General features: G+C 50.5%; 1 protein-coding gene across 2 annotated transcripts in view; it reads right to left on the bottom strand.

Annotated features, from left to right (window-relative positions):
- The window catches only part of ORC4 (origin recognition complex subunit 4), a 76981-nt gene that overhangs the window by 14941 nt on the left and 44570 nt on the right, over nucleotides 1-17470 (bottom strand). For both annotated transcript variants that reach the window (XM_075318807.1, XM_075318808.1), the window contains 3 exons: nucleotides 5616-5767; nucleotides 3237-3410; nucleotides 1040-1126 (listed from right to left, as the gene is read on the bottom strand). In XM_075318807.1, the coding sequence (XP_075174922.1) occupies nucleotides 1040-1126; nucleotides 3237-3410; nucleotides 5616-5767 (413 nt within the window). The remainder of the gene's footprint in view (nucleotides 1-1039; nucleotides 1127-3236; nucleotides 3411-5615; nucleotides 5768-17470) is intronic.

The following is a 17470-nucleotide window of genomic DNA, read 5'->3' on the forward strand; positions in this document are numbered from 1 at the left end:
CCGACATACAGTGGGGTGAGAAGGGAGCATGCTGGGGACACTATATGTGTCCTCTTTTCTTCCATCCGACATAGTCAGCAGCTGCTGCTGACTAAAAACAATGGAGCTATGCGTGCGTGTCTGACCTCCTTGCGCACAAAGCTAAAACTGAGGAATCTGTACTCCTACGGGAGGGTGTATAGCCAGAAGGGGAGGGGCCTTACACTTTTAAGTGTAGTTCTTTGTGCGGCCTCCAGAGGGCAGTAGCTATACACCCACTGTCTGGGTCTCCCAATTAGGAGCGAAAAAGAAATCTATTTTTTCTTTATTATAGGTCATGTTCAATTTTGCACCTGTTCAGACTGCATGTTGGGAGTGCCATCAGTCTTTTTGTCTAGTTTATGGAGTCATGCCCTCTGACTGTGCACCCATTTTCCATTAGCCACAAGTGATTTTATTCTCTAATAGCAGGTTCCTTTTTGCCCATACACAGGAGGGTTTTAACCGAGAGAGGCATTAGCGTGGGTACGCAGTATACGAAGTATGCCTTGACGTGGCTACTGGGCAGATATAGAAATGGCCATTTTTGTATGCTACATCTCAATTTTTCCTAGATTTCCATTAGCAGCAATGCATGTCTGTATTGTTGCATTCATGGTTTGCATGTTTTAGCATTTCAGAGTGCAATTGCCTTTCTTTAAATTTTTTGTTGGCCTTTTACATCCAACACTCGAGGTCGGAGTACAGACCACCTGCGGCTCCTCTATGTCCGTGGCCTGTCTATGCTCGGACTGTGAATGTCTCGTGTGTGAAGCAGGTCTTAGGGATACACTCATGTCTTACAAAGGAGCTTTAGACCTGTGTGCATCCATATTGTGGTCTCCGTTATAAATGGAAACCCTGACACAGTGCGAGACGGACCCTGCTGACGTATAATAGGGTCCTTAGTGATCTGCTGAAGTGAACTTCAAAATGAAGAGTCTCAGACACACAGTATATTGGGGATTAGTCCATGCAGAATTTTGGATCTATTTCGATGTGAAAATCAAAACGTACTGACCAATAACATGTGCAGCGATCGCATATCCTTAGACGCGTTAAACTGCTTCTGAAGAACATCTTCCACCGTCTTATTTTCCAGGAGAGCCTGAAGGAACATCAGGATTTGTTTTAAAGAAAAGATTAAAAGGTCTGTAAAAGGTCGAAAGAAAAAAAATAAAACAACAACAACAAACATCTCGGCTCTTTTTTTGGGGGGCATTTTTTTTGGGGGGGGGCATTCCTCCTGGTGTTTGCCTACTTGGCCTCAGCGGTCAAGTCCCGTCCTGTCGGCTAAACAATGGGAGCAGCAATACCTGTACAGCGAGTGACGGCTGCGGCCACTGACTGGCAACGATCACGAGCAAATTATTAATAATTGAAAAAAACAATACTCACTTATACGAGGGTAGGCTCATACTCCGCTCCTGCGCAGCATGCAGACAAGTCACAATGCTTTTACAGGGCAGGTCATTATCATTTATACACTGAAAATTTACCTACATTTTCCTATAAACTTTCAGTTACTTGCAGCTTTTAAAAACTCTGCTGTCATTTAAGGCTTAAGAGTCATTTTATTAAATGTATTAGAATATTATGCCGTTCCTCTATTATGCCTCCTGGAAATTGACTATTATCATTTTGCTATTGAAAGCAGGGTGTCCCAACACAGTCACCATGGAGGCATTTACTGTGCTAATAATGTTATGTTTGTCATTCACGTGACCGCTGCAGACCACCACTGGCCTCAGTGATTATGTGCCGCAGATGTAAACGTCACCATGAGGCAAGCAAACAGCTGTAATCGCCAAGTGGACAATGGATCTGAAGCCAATGCCAATAGTCCAAGGGACTGTATTTTAGGCAAAAAATATATATATTTTCATCTTTTACATTTTAAAATTAACAAAAAAGTAAAATGGGTATCACAGCTTGTAAACGCCTTTTGTAGCAGCCAAGAGTCTTTTAATTCTTGTTTAAGGGATTTTCATCCTTTCTTACTTTGAAAAGTCTTACAGTTGTGCAAGATTCCTGGCTCGTCTTGCATGCCCCGCTCTTCCTTGGAGAGATCTTCCAGTTCTGCAAGATTCCTGGCTCGTCTTACAGCTCTGCGAGATTCCTGGCTCGTCTTACAGCTCTGCGAGATTCCTGGCTCGTCTTACAGCTCTGCGAGATTCCTGGCTCGTCTTACAGCTCTGCGAGATTCCTGGCTCGTCTTGCAGCTCTGCGAGATTCCTGGCTCGTCTTACAGCTCTGCGAGATTCCTGGCTCGTCTTACAGCTCTGCGAGATTCCTGGCTCGTCTTACAGCTCTGCGAGATTCCTGGCTAGTCTTACAGCTCTGCGACATTCCTGGCTCGTCTTACAGCTCTGCGAGATTCCTGGCTCGTCTTACAGCTCTGCGAGATTCCTGGCTCGTCTTACAGCTCTGCGAGATTCCTGGCTCGTCTTACAGCTCTGCGAGATTCCTGGCTCGTCTTACAGCTCTGCGAGATTCCTGGCTCGTCTTACAGCTCTGCGAGATTCCTGGCTTGTCTTACAGCTCTGCGAGATTCCTGGCTCATCTTACAGATATGTTGGCTCATCTTACAGTTCTGTAAGACGAGCCAGCAATCTCAGTTTTTTGAGATTCCTGGCTCATTTTGCATGCTTTTGAGGCCTAGCCATAGATTTTCAATGATGTTCAGATCAGGGGACTTTACCCATAAGTTCCCATGTTAAAGGGGTCATCCAGGACTTGCGTCATACATATCAGATAAGTGGGGGTCCCACATTCTGTACCAAACAACGAACAGCTGTTAATAGGTCTGGTGGTCACCAGCAGTACACAGAGGATGTTCTCGGCTACTGAAAATTTACTTTGATGGAAGCTGAGCTGCGGTCCCATCGACCGCTACAAAATGTACAGAGTTGTACTGTTTCAAGCTCTGTACACAACTTTCGGACCCCCACAGATCTAATATACATGATTTATATGATTTAAGGATAGACCATCAATATCAAGGTCCTAGAGACCCTTTAAAAAAAAAAAAAAATATATATATATATATTTTTTTTTAGAGCACTCTGACTGATGTCACCCGTTGATCGTCTCTCCTCAGTTCCCATGTTTGTTTTTAACTGGACGGCACATGATTGTATTATTGGACTGGTAGCGTGTCATACTGTAAATTCAGAATTGTTCTAGATAAGATAAGGGTGGACATGTGAAGTTTTTACTTGTAGATTTGAATTCCATTTCTCTGCAAACTGCGTGTCTGGAAATCCGGGAGCCAGAGAGAGAAGGTCTTCAAAAGTTTCCCGATAGTCTGAGAAAGTGAAGGCGTTCAGCAGATGAATCTGTCTGTGGGAGAAGCGAGACTTTACCCTCTTCTCCAGAAGCTCCAGGACATCCTGCAAGAGATCAGCACAATCAATCACCACATCTGTGGGCTCCTAGAAGAAAGAAATGTGGCGCCCAATGTCAGATGAACCCGCCAAAGTCAACAGGATCAGTCGATGGTCTAATGTGTATTGGTGTGGGGGGGTGCCAGCCAACTCATGGTCAGGGGAAGAGGCCGTACGCACATGTCCGAGTTCGGACTGCTGCTCGCATTGTTCTCCCTGAGATGAGCCGCTGGATGACGTGTCAGTTGGCTGCTTTCTCATAGGGAAGACAGGAGCGTTTGCCCGACAAGCGGTCTTGTGTATGGAAGAGACGGCTGAGATGGAGGCTGTCGTCTGAACGATCAGCCGACTGCCATCTAATGTGTATAGCCCTTCTTACACTTTATAGGATATGCTGGAACCTTCTGTCCCCAGACGTCATCTGTTGGGGCCCCCACTCACCTTAGGCTATGTTCACATTTCCGTTGTTTAGGATCAGTCACAATCTGCCGCTCTGATAAACAACGCAATCCGTTTGGCGGATTTCGTTGTTTCCCATAGACTTGTACGAGCGGCGGATTGTGACTGATGACCCTGCGTTGCATCCGCCGCGCAGCGCATCAGTCATTTACTGACTGACCGTCGGGCAAGGAGGACGCAGCATGCAATGTTTTGTTTTGCGGCAAAAAAAACGCACCCCGCAGAATTCCGTTGGAATCCGTCAGGAGGCATAATGTAAGTCTATGGTGCAGGATTCAGTTATCCTGCGTCACGCAACGGATTCCAGTGCAGGAATCCGCACGTTTTGCTGAGCATGTCCAACATGTCCAGCAAAATGTCTGAAATCATGTAAAATCATTCTCCCCTCCCCTTCCCCCTCCCCCCACGCAGCCTTTAAACTGAAATGATCGGCTTTTGAGAGCGATCAGCTGATCACCCGGCGGCCAGCTTTTCAGAGCGATCAGCTGATCACCCGGCGGCTGGCTTTTCAGAGCGATCAGCTGATCACCCGGCGGCCGGCTTTTCAGAGAGATCAGCTGATCACCCGATGGCTGGCTTTTCAGAGAGATCAGCTGATAGTTCTCTCTCTTTCAACGGAATCCGCTTTCTCATGACAAGAAATTCCATTTCTTGTCACCCGCTGTACAACGCATCAGTCACAAGCGTTACGCAACGCAAGTGACTGATGCAAAACAACGGAAATGTGAACATAGCCTTAGACTGTTTTCCGAACCTATCGATATTAGCAGGTTATGACGATAATAGTCTGATGTGTACAGAGGCCTTAACTTTCACATCATATTTAAAACAAGCTAATAATGAAGGTAGTATACTAAATACATACCCTTTAAAAGTAAATCGAAAAGATGTGGGTGTGCACTACCGCATTATACCTTATGTTGGTGCCGGGGAGGAGTAAGCTTGGTCCGATCAAAGCAAGCCACGCGCTGGTCCTGGGTGCTCGTGGAAACAAGATGAAGATCCAAGTAGTCCCAAGTAGAAATAAAGCCACGGCACTCACAGGGAAAATCCAAAACTGTTCTTTACTCAATCCATGGAGTAAGTTAAAACAGCGGTAAGAGAGCCGGGTGCAGCCTCCTATGGGACGACGGCCGTTTCGTACCTCCTGGTATGACCCATGCAAATACAAAACTGCCATCGTCCCTAGGGAGCCTGCACCCAGCTCTCTTACCGCTGTTTTAACTTACTCCATGGATTGAGTAAAGAACAGTTTTAGATTTTCCCTGTGAGTACCCTTTAAAAGGTATATGGATACCAGAGAGGACTTTCACTCAGGACTCCTGTGAGCAGAAAACTGTGAAGAAGCCCTATGTACAATATTTCCTAAAATGCAATGGTCTGAATTGTTTCCTTTGGCAAAATCCACTTTTTGCTGGGGGTCCCAGGAGCGGATCCCACTTAAAGGGCTGGTGACTGCTTCATAGTGTATTAATTATAATGAATGCTGGACCATAGATAAGCACTTTTTTTAATCTTTTGTGTCCCCAGATTTCCTCATAGGTTGTAAGTGTGTGAGGACGGCCCCCACTTCTCTTGGGAATTGTACAATCACGTGTTCCTCTGTAATGTCTCATATTGTCTGTACATGTCCCCTCTGATTTGTACAGTGCTGCGGAATAGGTTGGCGCTATAGAAATAAAGTTATTATTAGGTGGATATGTTCTGGTTATGCTGTAATATCACAATAGAACAGATGAGGCGCACACTCACCAGCCGACACGTGAGCCCCACGACCGCCACAGGGGCCTGAGCCGATTGTGCGATGTCAAAGAGGTTATACAGCAGAGTCTGGTTCTTATGATGGGCAAACAGGTCAAACTCATCCAATATGAATAACACCGGACAGCTGCTTGTGCGGTCACCTGGAAACAGAGCGCACACAGGTCATCAAATACAGATACAAAGTTAAAAAAAAAAAAAGTGTGCATCTATTGTATGGCCAATAAGTCTCCTTACACATAAGGAGACGTGTTCCCCCTTAGAACCCCCATCAGAGGACTCTCATGAAGCCAAATCACATTGCCTGCTTTGCACTGATGAGGGGGGGGGGGGGGGGGGAACACCACGAAACACATGTCTGCAAATAAAGCTTCTGGATTGTTTTAGAATTGTTTAAAGGGAATCTGTCACCAGGTTTTGCTCCCCCATCTGAGAGCAGCATAATATAGTGACATCATCGCTTGTGATAAATTCTGTACCACCCGCTGACCAGCAGTGACCTATGAAGCCTCGTTCTGACAGAGTTCTCAGAAGGCCGCTCCATAGGAATCGATAGACATCGTGGGACATTACTCCATTGGATTATGTCAGAACTTCCAGGATTTCTATTTAATTAAAGGGAATCTGTCAGCAGGTTTTTGCTCGCCCATCTCAGAGCATAATTAATATAGAGACAATGACCCTGATTCCAGCGATGTGTCACTTACTGAGCTGTTTGCTGTCATTTTGATAAAACCAATGTTTTCTTTGCTGCAGATCTGACAGTTATACAGAGCTCATGAATATGCTGGACTACCTGCAGCACACCAAGTAGTCCTGTAATGATAATCTACTGCTGATTAAACAATTTTATCAAAACTACACTAAGCAGCCCAGTAAGTGACACACCGCTGAAATCAGGGTCTCTGCACCTACATTATGCTGCTCGTAGATTAGGTGGCACAAACCTGATGACAGATTCCCTTTAATAGGTGGTATAGTTCAAGGCCTCTTCCACTCTGCAAATCCATTTTTTTTGAGACATTATATTTGCACAGTTCTGAAAATGAAAAGAAGGGAATTTTGTTTACTTACCGTAAATTCCTTTTCTTCTAGCTCCAATTGGGAGACCCAGACAATTGGGTGTATAGCTACTGCCTCCGGAGGCCACACAAAGTATTACACTCAAAAGTGTAAGGCCCCTCCCCTTCTGGCTATACACCCCCAGTGGGAACACTGGCTCACCAGTTTAGTGCAAAAGCAAGAAGGAGGAAAGCCAATAACTGGTTTAAAGACCAAGTCAATCCGAAGAAACATCGGAGAACTGCAACCATTCACATGAACAACATGTGTACCGAAAAAAACCCTAAGAAAACAGGGCGGGTGCTGGGTCTCCCAATTGGAGCTAGAAGAAAAGGAATTTACGGTAAGTAAACAAAATTCCCTTCTTCTTTGTCGCTCCATTGGGAGACCCAGACAATTGGGACGTCCAAAAGCAGTCCCTGGGTGGGTAAAAGAATACCTCGTGGTAGGGCCGTCAAACAGCCCTTTCGTACAGGTGGGCAACCGCCGCCTGAAGGACTTGTCTACCTAGGCTGGCGTCTGCCGAAGCGTAGGTATGCACCTGATAATGCTTGGTAAAAGTGTGCAGACTCGACCAGGTAGGTGCCTGGCACACCTGCTGAGCCGTAGCCTGGTGCCGTAATGCCCAGGACGCACCCACGGCTCTGGTAGAACGGGCATTCAGCCCTGAGGGAACCGGGAGCCTAGCAGAACGGTAGGTTTCAAGAATTGGTTCCTTGATCCACCGAGTCAGGGTGGATTTGGAAGCTTGCGACCCTTTACGCTGACCAGCGACAAGGACAAAGAGTGCATCCGGGCGGCACAGGAGCGCCGTGCGGGAATGTAGATCCTGAGTGCTCTCACCAGATCCAACAGATGCAAATCCTTTTCAAATTGATGGACTGGATGAGGACACAAAGAAGGTAAGGTGATATCTTGATTGAGATGAAAGTGGGATACCACCTTAGGGAGAAAGTCCGGAATCGGACGCCGAACCCCCTTGTCCTGGTGAAGACCAGGAATGGAGATTTGCATGACAGCGCTGCTAGCTCGGACACTCTCTGAAGAGACGTGACCGCTACTAGAAAGGCCACTTTCTGTGAAAGACGGAAAGGGAAACAACTTTCAAAGGCTCGAAAGGCGGCTTCAAGAGAGTCATTAGAACCTTGTTCAGACTCCAGAGCTCTAACGGCCGCTTGTACGGAGTGATGAGAAGACAAACTCCCTGCAGGAACGTGCGTACCTGCGGAAGTCGGCTAGGCGTTTTTGAAAAAATACAGATAGCGCTGAGACTTGTCCTTTAAGGGAGCTGAGCGACCAACCATTTTCCAACCAAGATTGTAGGAAGGAAGGAAAAATAGGCGATGCAAATGGCCAGGGAGAAACTCCTTGAGCAGAGCACCAAGATAAGAATATCTTCCACGATCTGTGGTAGATCTTGGCGGACGTTGGCTTCTTGGCCTGCGTCCTGGTGACAACCACTCCTGAGATAATCCTGAAGACGCTAGGATCCAGGACTCAATGGCTACACCGTCATGTTCAGGGCCGCAGAGTTCAGATGGAAAAAAGGGCCCTTGAAACAGCAAGTCTGGTCGGTCTGGTAGTGCCCACGGTTGGCCTACCGTGAGGAACCACAGATCCGGGAACCCCGACCTCCTCGGCCAATCTGGAGCGACGAGGATGGCGCGGCGACAGTCGGACTTGATCTTGCGCAGCACTCTGGGCAACAATGCCAGAGGTGGGACACACAAGGTAGCCGGGACTGCGACCAATGTTGAACTGAGGCGTCCGCCGCCAGAGCTCGATGATCGTGAGACTGTGCTATGAAGCCGGGACAATGTTGTTGTGCCGTGACGCCATTATGTCGACGTCCGGCATCCCGCAGCGGCGACAGATCTCCTGAAACCCGTCCGGGTGAAGAAACCATTCCCCTGCGTCCATACCCTGGCGACTGATGAAGTCTGCTTCCTAGTTTACCACGCCTGGGATGTGAACTGCGGATATGGCGGATGCCGTGTCTTCCACCCACGTCAGAATCCGCCGGCTTCCTGGAAGGCTTGCCGGCTGCGTGTTCTTCCGTGGTGGTTGATGTATGCCACCGCTGTGGAGATATCCGACTGAATTCGGATGTGCTTGCTTTTCAGCCACTGCTGGAAGGCTTGTAGGACAAGATACACTGCTCTGATTTCCAGAACATTGATCTGAAGGGTGGACTCTTGCTGAATCCACGTACCTTGAGCCCTGTGGTAGAGAAAAACTGCTCCCCACTCTGATAGACTCGTGCCTGACGTAACTACCGCCCAGGATGGGGGTAGGAAGGACCTTTTTTCTGACCATGAGGTGGGAAGAAGCCACCACCGTAGAGATTCTTTGGCCGCCTGAGAAAAGGAGACGTCTCTGTTGATGGTCGTCGACCTCCCGTCTCATTGGCGGAGAATGTCCCATTGTAGTGGACGCAGATGAAACTGCGCGAAAGGGACTGCCGCCATTGCTACCATCTTACGTGAGAAGTGCATGAGGCGTCTCAATGTGTGCGACTGATCCTAAGGAGAGATTGCAGCCTTGTCTGTAGTGAATGCTGTTTGTCTAGCGGAAGCTTCACTATCGCTGAGAGAGTATGAAACTCCATGCCTAGATATGTTAGTGATTGGCCCGGGGTCGGATCTGACTTTGAAAAGTTGATGATCCACCCGAAACTCTGGAGAGTCTCCAGCGCAACGTTCGGCTGTGTTGGCATGTTCCCTAAGAGGGTGCCGTGACAAGTAGATCCCCCAAATACGGGATCACAGAGTGACATTGAGATTGCAGGACTGGTACTACTGCTGCCATGACCTTAGCGAAGACCCGTGGGGCTACCGCCAGCCGGAAGGCAGAGTTACGAACTGAAGGTGTTCGCGTCTTATAACAAAGCGTAGAAACGCTGGAGCTCTGGATCAATCGGCACGTGGGGATAAGCATCCTTGACGTCTATCGATGTTAGGAAATTTCCTTGAAACATTGAGGCGATGACGGAGCGGGGGGATTACATCCGGAACCGCCTGGTGTTCACGAGCTGGTTGAGCCGTGTTAGATCCAGAACGGGACGGAAATACTCGTCCTTTCTTGGCACCGCAAATAATTCGGAGTAAAAACCGTGACCTTGTTCCTGAAGAGGAACGGGGGTCACCACTCGTTGTGCCTTTAGAGTGCCCACCGCCTGCAGAAGAGCATCGGCTCGGTCGGGAGGTGGAGAAGTTCTGAAGAATTGAGTTGGAGGACGAGAACTGAACTCTATCCTGTACCCGTGAGACAGAATGTGTCTCACCCAACGGTCTTTGACCTGTGACAGCTAAATATCGCCAAGGCGGGAGAGCCTGCTACCGACCGAGGATGCGGAGAGAGGAGGCCGCAAGTCATGAGGAAGCCTCTTGGAAGCGGGTTTTCAGGCTGTCTTTTTTGGGCGTGACTGAGCCCGCCAAGAAACTGAGCTCCTCTGATCCTTTTGAGTCCTCTTTGGACGAGGAGAAAAGGGACCTGCCCGAGCCTTGAAAAGACCGAAAACCCCGACTGTCCCTTGGTATGTTGGGGTTTGTTTTGTCTGGGCTGAGGTAAGGAAGAATCCTTACTCTTGAACTGTTTAATGATTACATCTCACGCACACTAAACAGTCGGTCAGCAGAACCAGGCAAACTGGTTAAGCCCTTTTTTGGAAGCAGAATCTGCCTTCCATTCAGTTAACACCCAGGCCCTGCGTAAAACCACGGAGTTAGCGGACGCCACTGCCGTACGGGTCGTAGAGTCTAGGACAGCATTAATCGCATAAGACGCAAATGCAGACATTTGAGTGGTTAAGGATGACACTTGCGGAACAGATGTACGTGTGACCGTGTCCATCTGTGTAAGACAAGCTGAAGTAGCTTGGAGTGCCTCTACGGCTGCGAATGCTGGAGCGAACAGCGCGCCGATAGCCTCATAGATGGATTTCGACCAGAGATCCCTCTGTCTGTCAGTGGCATCTTTAAGTGCAGCCCCATCTTCCACTGCAACTATGGATCTAGCTGCAAGCTGGAGATTGGAGGATGCCCCTTGGGACACTGGGTCCAGCCATTGCCCACGTCAGGGGGTAGGGATAACGTGTATCCTCAGCCGTTTGGAGAAGCGCTTAACTGGATAAGCGTGGTGTTCCTGGACTGCCTGTGTAAAGTCAGGGTGGTCAAGGAAAGTATTTAATTTACGCTTGGGATACGTGAATGGAATTTCTCCTGCTATGAAGCTGACTCCTCCACTGGAGGAGCTGGGGGAGAAATAACTAACATTCTATTGATGGACGCTATGAGATTATTGACTATGGCGTCACCATCAGGTGTATCCAGATTGAGAGCGGTCTCAGGATTAGATCTTGAGCAGCTACCTCCGCCACATCACACAGAGAGTCCGCTTGCTGGGACCCTGACTAGTGTGATGAAGTCGAGGGCCGCTCATAGTGAGCCTCTCAGGCTGTCTGGGACTGTCGTCCGTGTCAGAGCCGTCACTCTGGGAAGCACATGACACCCTCGGAGCTCAAAGCTGTTCCCACTGAGGGGGACCATGGATAATGAATGAACAGTGGCCATGGATTTGAGAGACTTGTCTGGACTGCAAGGCTTCTAGTATCATAGCCATAGTCCAGAAAATCTGTCAGTAAATACTGCAGGCTCCGTCCCCATGTCCTGGACGATTAGCAGAGACTCCGTAGTATACAATGGGGGTCTATGTACACTGCCGGCCATATAGCCGTAGATGCTGTACCGGCTGCATAGAAAACATGTGCTTCTGCACCTCTGTTTTACACAGACAATATGCTGTTATGTCCTCCGCACAATCAAGGAGGGTATATACAAAAATGCAGCTAAACAGTGCAATGGATAGTGAATAAGCATATATGTATATGTGCACTTCGGCACTAGTGGAGTCAGCCCCACAGGTGCTGCTTAACGCCTGGTCACAGCGGTTGTGTGACTATCCGAATCCCTGCCAGGGATTCCTAAACTTGTCTCTTCTGTCGCTACAGAAAAACACTGACAAGCAATGGCTGCCGGCGTCCTGTGTAGAGGAGGAAGCCGTGGGCGTGCCTGAGAAAATGCGGGAATCCGGCTTCACAGTGTACACAGTGAGAGGGGTGGAGTATGCAAAGCATACTCCAGCTCTCAGCGCTGCCGGTTTCACAGTGCACACAGTGAGAGGGGTGGAGTATGCAAAGCATACTCCAGCTCTCAGCGCTGCCATGCTGTGCAGCGTCACGCCCCTACCCTGACTGGCAGGTCTGTGGGCGGAAACGAAGTGAGACTAGGCCGCGCAAGCCGGGGACTCGAGTGATAAGCGCGGCCGGCATATAAGCCTTGGTCGGCGCGGAAGTCCCCGGCGCACCACAAGTCCCAGCCGCGCCCGAAATAAAAATGGCAACGGCGGTTAGCGCGGTAGTCCCCTAATACACTAACACACCCAGCAAGCTGTAGTGTGCGATGGCACTAGTGCGGGCAGCGCCGCCGTCCCTGGCGCACTAACACACCCAGCAATGCTGCCGTGTGTCCGTGCGCGGTCCCCACAGGGACACAGAGTACCTCAACGTAGCAGGGCCATGTCCCTGAGGATACTCCACTCCATGTCCAGCAGATTCCCAGGAGCTGTGGATGGAGCACGGTCTCAGTGCCTGGAGACCGATATGATCCCACTTCACCCAGAGCCCTGAGGGGATGGGGAAGGAAAACAGCATGTGGGCTCCAGCCTCTGTACCCACAATGGGTACCTCAACCTTACAAACACCGCCGACAAAAAGTGGGGTGAGAAGGGAGCATGCTGGGGACCCTAGTATGGGTCCTCTTTTCTTCCATCCGACATAGTCAGCAGCTGCTGCTGACTAAACAGTGGAGCTATGCGTGGATGTCTGACCTCCTTCGCACAAAGCACAAAACTGGTGAGCCAGTGTTCCCACTGGGGGTGTATAGCCAGAAGGGGAGGGGCCTTACACTTTTGAGTGTAATACTTTGTGTGGCCTCCGGAGGCAGTAGCTATACACCCAATTGTCTGGGTCTCCCAATGGAGCGACAAAGAAAGAGAATTTTGTTTACTTAGCGTAAATTCTTTTTCTTATAGTTCCGTATTGGGAGACCCAGACCATGGGTGTTTAGCTTCTGCCTCCGGAGGACACACAGTACTACACTTAAAAGTGTAGCTCCTCCCTCTGAGCTTATACACCCCCTGACGAGCAGACTTAGTCAGTTTAGTGCAAAAGCTGAAGGAGAATAGCCACCCACAAGTAAAAACAGAGTAAAAACCGGAACAACCGGAGACTCTGTCATCAACAACAGCCGGTGAAAACACGCGGAACAAGAAATTGCCAACAGGCAACAGGGAGGGTGCTGGGTCTCTCAATACGGAACTATAAGAAAAAGAATTTACGGTAAGTAACAAAATTCTCTTTTTCTTTATCGTTCCTATGGGAGACCCAGACCATGGGACGTCTCAAAGCAGTCCATGGGTGGGAATAAACAGAAAAAGAAGTAGGCGGAGCCTAACTTCACAAATGGGCGACAGCCGCCTGAAGGATGCGTCTGCCCAAGCGTGCATCTGCCGAAGCATGAGCATGCACTTGGTAGTGCTTCGAAAAGGTGTGCAGGCTAGTCCAAGTGGCAGCCTGACAGACTTGTTGAGCCGTAGCCTGGTGCCTGAAAGCCCAAGAGGCACCGACAGCTCTGGTCGAGTGTGCCTTGATCCCCGGCGGGGGAGGCACCTGAGAACACTGGTAGGCGTCCGAAATGGTCGACCTAATCCAACGGGCTAAGGTCGGCTTAGAAGCAGAGAGGCCCTTGCGCCGACCTGTGGTTAGCACAAAAAGAGAAGTGCACCGCCTAAGAGCAGCGGTGCGAGACAGATAGATCCGGAGAGCACACACCAGATCCAGAGTATGCAGCGCTTTTTCAAAGCAATGAACAGGAGCCGGACAAAAGGAAGGTAGGGTAATGTCCTGGTTAAGGTGGAAAGGAGAGACCACCTTAGGAAGAAAGTCCGGAGTCGGACGGAGAACCACCTTGTCTTGATGAAAAACCAAAAAAGGTGACTCCGAAGAGAGCGCAACCAAATCGGAGACTCTCCTGAGGGAAGTTATGGCCACTAGAAAGACCACTTTCTGTGAAAGCCGAAACAAAGAAACCTCCCTAAGAGGCTCAAAGGGGGGTTTCTGCAAAACCGTGATAACCAAATTGAGGTCCCAGGGATCCAAGGGCCGCCGGTAAGGCGGAATGATGTGAGACGCGCCTTGCATGAAGGTGCGGACCTGAGCCAGCCGGGCGAGACGCCGCTGGAACAGCACTGACAGAGCGGAGACTTGCCCCTTGAGAGAGTTGAGGGACAGTCCCAGCTGCAGACCGGACTGTAGAAAGGACAGAAGGGTCGGCAAGGAAAATGGCCAAGGAGGATGGCCGGAAGAGCGACACCAGGACAGGAAAATTTTCCAAGTCCTGTGATAGATCTTGGCGGAGGAAGACTTACGGGCCCGAGTCATAGTGGAGATGACTTCAGGAGGGATACCAGAAGCCGTCAAGATCCAGGACTCAAGAGCCACGCCGTCAATTTGAGAGCCGCAGAATTCAGGCGGAAAAAACGGACCTTGTGAGAGAAGGTCTGGACGGTCCGGAAGATGCCACGGCACCTCTACGGACAGATTGAGCAGGTCTGGGTACCAAGCTCGCCTGGGCCAGTCCGGAGCAATGAGAATGACTCGATGGCCCTCCATTCTGATCTTGCGCAGGACTCTGGGCAAGACAGCTAGAGGGGGAAACACGTAGGACAGACGAAACTGGGACCAGTCTTGGACCAGAGCGTCCGCTGCGAATGCCTGAGGATCGTGGGAGCGAGCCACGTAAACGGGAACTTTGTTGTTGTGACGGGATGCCATTAGGTACACGTCCGGAGTGCCCCATTTGCGGCAGATTGACTGAAAAACTGCCGGGTGCAGGGACCACTCGCCACGGTTTGACGGCTGAGATAATCTGCCTCCCAGTTTTCCACGCATGGGATGTGGACTGCGGATATGGTGGACTTGGAGTCCTCTGCCCATTGAAGGATGCGTTGTACCTCCAACATTGCCAGGCGGCTGCGTGTCCCGCCTTGGTGATTGATGTAGGCAACCGCTGTCGCGTTGTCCGACTGGACTCGGATGTGCCTGCCCGCCAACAGATGGTGAAAAGCTAGGAGAGCCAGAAGCACGGCTCTGGTTTCCAGCACATTGATCGAAAGGGCTGATTCGGACGGAGTCCAAGTGCCCTGCGCTCGGTGGTGGAGACATACCGCTCCCCAGCCGGATAGACTGGCATCTGTGGTGAGGATCACCCAGGACGGGGCCAGAAAGGAGCGCCCCTGGGACAGAGAGAGGGGCCGAAGCCACCACTGAAGAGAGCTCCTGGTCTGTGGCGACAGAGCTACTAACCTGTGCAAGGAGGAAGGCCGCTTGTCCCAGCAGCGGAGAATGTCCAACTGCAGGGGACGCAGATGGAACTGGGCAAAGGGAACAGCATCCATTGACGCCACCATCTGACCCAGCACCTGCATCAGGCGCCTGAGGGACTAACGGCGGGGCCTCAGCAGAGAGCGCACCGCCAGTTGGAAAGACTGCTGTTTGACTAAGGGCAACTTCACAAGTGCCGGCAAAGTCTCGAACTGCATCCCTAGGTACGTGATACTCTGGGTCGGAGTCAGAGTGGACTTGGGAAGATTGACAAGCCACCCGAATTGGGCTAGAGTGGCGAGAGTGAGCGAGACACTCCGCTGACAGTCCACGCTGGATGAAGCCTTTACCAGAAGGTCGTCCAGGTAAGGGATCACTGCCAACCCCTGTAGGTGCAGGACCGCAATCACTGCTGCCATGACCTTGGTGAATACCCGAGGAGCTGTGGCCAACCAGAAGGGGAGAGCCACGAATTGGAAATGTTCCTCTCCGATTGCAAAACTTAGCCAACGCTGGTGTGAAACTGCAATTGGCACATGCAGATAGGCATCTCTGGTGTCGATGGATGCCAGGAAATCCCCTTGGGTCATTGAGGCAATGACTGATCGCAGAGACTCCATGCGAAAATGCCGCACCTGAACATGCTTGTTGAGAAGCTTGAGATCCAGGATGGGCCGGAAGGAACCGTCCTTTTTGGGGACTAGGAAGAGATTTGAGTAGAAACCTCTGAACCGTTCCCGGGCGGGAACCGGTACAATTACTCCGTTGGCCTGCAAGGATGCCATGGCCTGGGAGAAGGAGGCGGCCTTGGAGCAGGGGGGAGTTGACAGAAAAAAATCTGTTTGGCGGACTGGAAGAAAATTCTATCCTGTAGCCGTGGGAGATGATGATATTCCTTACCCACTGATCGGAGACGTGTTGAAACCACGCGTCGCCAAAGTGGGAGAGCCTGCCACCGACTAAGGACGTTGCTGGCGCGGACAGATAGTCACGAGGAGGCTGCCTTGGTGGCAGCACCTCCTGCGGTCTTTTGTGGACGCGCTTTTGGGCGCCAATTGGATTTCTGGTCCTTGGCTGAGTTAGTGGACGAGGCCAAGGGCTTAGAGGAGGACCAGTTGGAGGAACGAAAGGAACGAAACCTCGACTGATTCCTGCCCTGGACAGGTTTCCTGGTTTTGGTTTGTGGCATGGAAGTACTCTTCCCGCCAGTAGCTTCCTTGATAATTTCATCCAGTTGTTCACCGAACAGCCGGGACCCAGCAAAAGGGAGTCCAGCAAGGTACTTCTTTGAAGAAGCATCTGCCTTCCACTCTCGAAGCCACAAGATCCTGCGGATAGCGAGGGAATTAGCCGAAGCCACCGCAGTGCGGTGAGAAGCTTCCAGCATGGCAGACATGGCATAGGACGAAAAAGCTGAAGCTTGGGAAGTTAAGGTAACTATTTCGGGCATAGATTCCCTGGCGAGGGAATGCATCCCCTCTAGAAAAGCAGAGATGGCTTTGAGAGCCCACACTGCTGCAAAAGTCGGGGAGAACGAAGCCCCCGCCGCTTCATATACGGATTTGGCCAGAAGATCAATCTGGCGGTCAGTGGAATCCTTAAGAGAGGTGCCATCAGCCACCGATACGACGATCCGGGCTGAGAGTCTAGTACCGGGGGGTCTACCTTTGGGGAATGAGCCCACTCCTTGACCACCTCAGGTGGAAAGGGAAAGCGGTCATCAGAACCATGCTTTGGGAAGCGTTTGTCAGGACAGGCCCTGGGCTTGGTCACAGCGGCCTGAAAACTGGAGTGGTTAAAGAACACACTCTTTGCTCTCTTAGGCGAGGTAAACTGGTGCTTTTCTGCCAGAGAGGGTTGCTCCTCTGAGACTGGCGGATTGAGATCCAGTACAGAATTAATGGAAGCAATCAAATCACTAACATCTGAGTCACTTTCGGACAGATCAATGGGGCACATGGAGTTAACCTCCGAGCCCCCCGTAAAGGCATCCTCCTCGTCCTGCGAGTCAGCTACTGAATCAGAGCCGCGGGACGAGGAAGGAGAGGGAACCCTGCGTCTCCTCTTGGGAGGACGGGGTCTGGGACCAGATGATGAATCCTCTGTGAGCTCCTGTCCTGTAAGAGCCCTAGCAGCAGAGGCACCCTGCGACGGGGGCTGATGCATGTTCAGCAAAGTCCTGGACAGAAGTCCCATGGAGTCAGCAAAAGACTGGGAGATAGACCTAGAAAAGGATTCTACCCAAGCCGGGGGTTCAACCACAGGAGCAGGAGCAGCCTGAGAAACCACTGGGGGTGAGACTCCAGGCTGAGGCACCGCCAGGTTAGAGCAGGAATCACAATGT

This window comes from Anomaloglossus baeobatrachus, chromosome 7, assembly GCF_048569485.1.
Source record: "Anomaloglossus baeobatrachus isolate aAnoBae1 chromosome 7, aAnoBae1.hap1, whole genome shotgun sequence".
NCBI classification, from domain to species: domain Eukaryota; kingdom Metazoa; phylum Chordata; class Amphibia; order Anura; family Aromobatidae; genus Anomaloglossus; species Anomaloglossus baeobatrachus.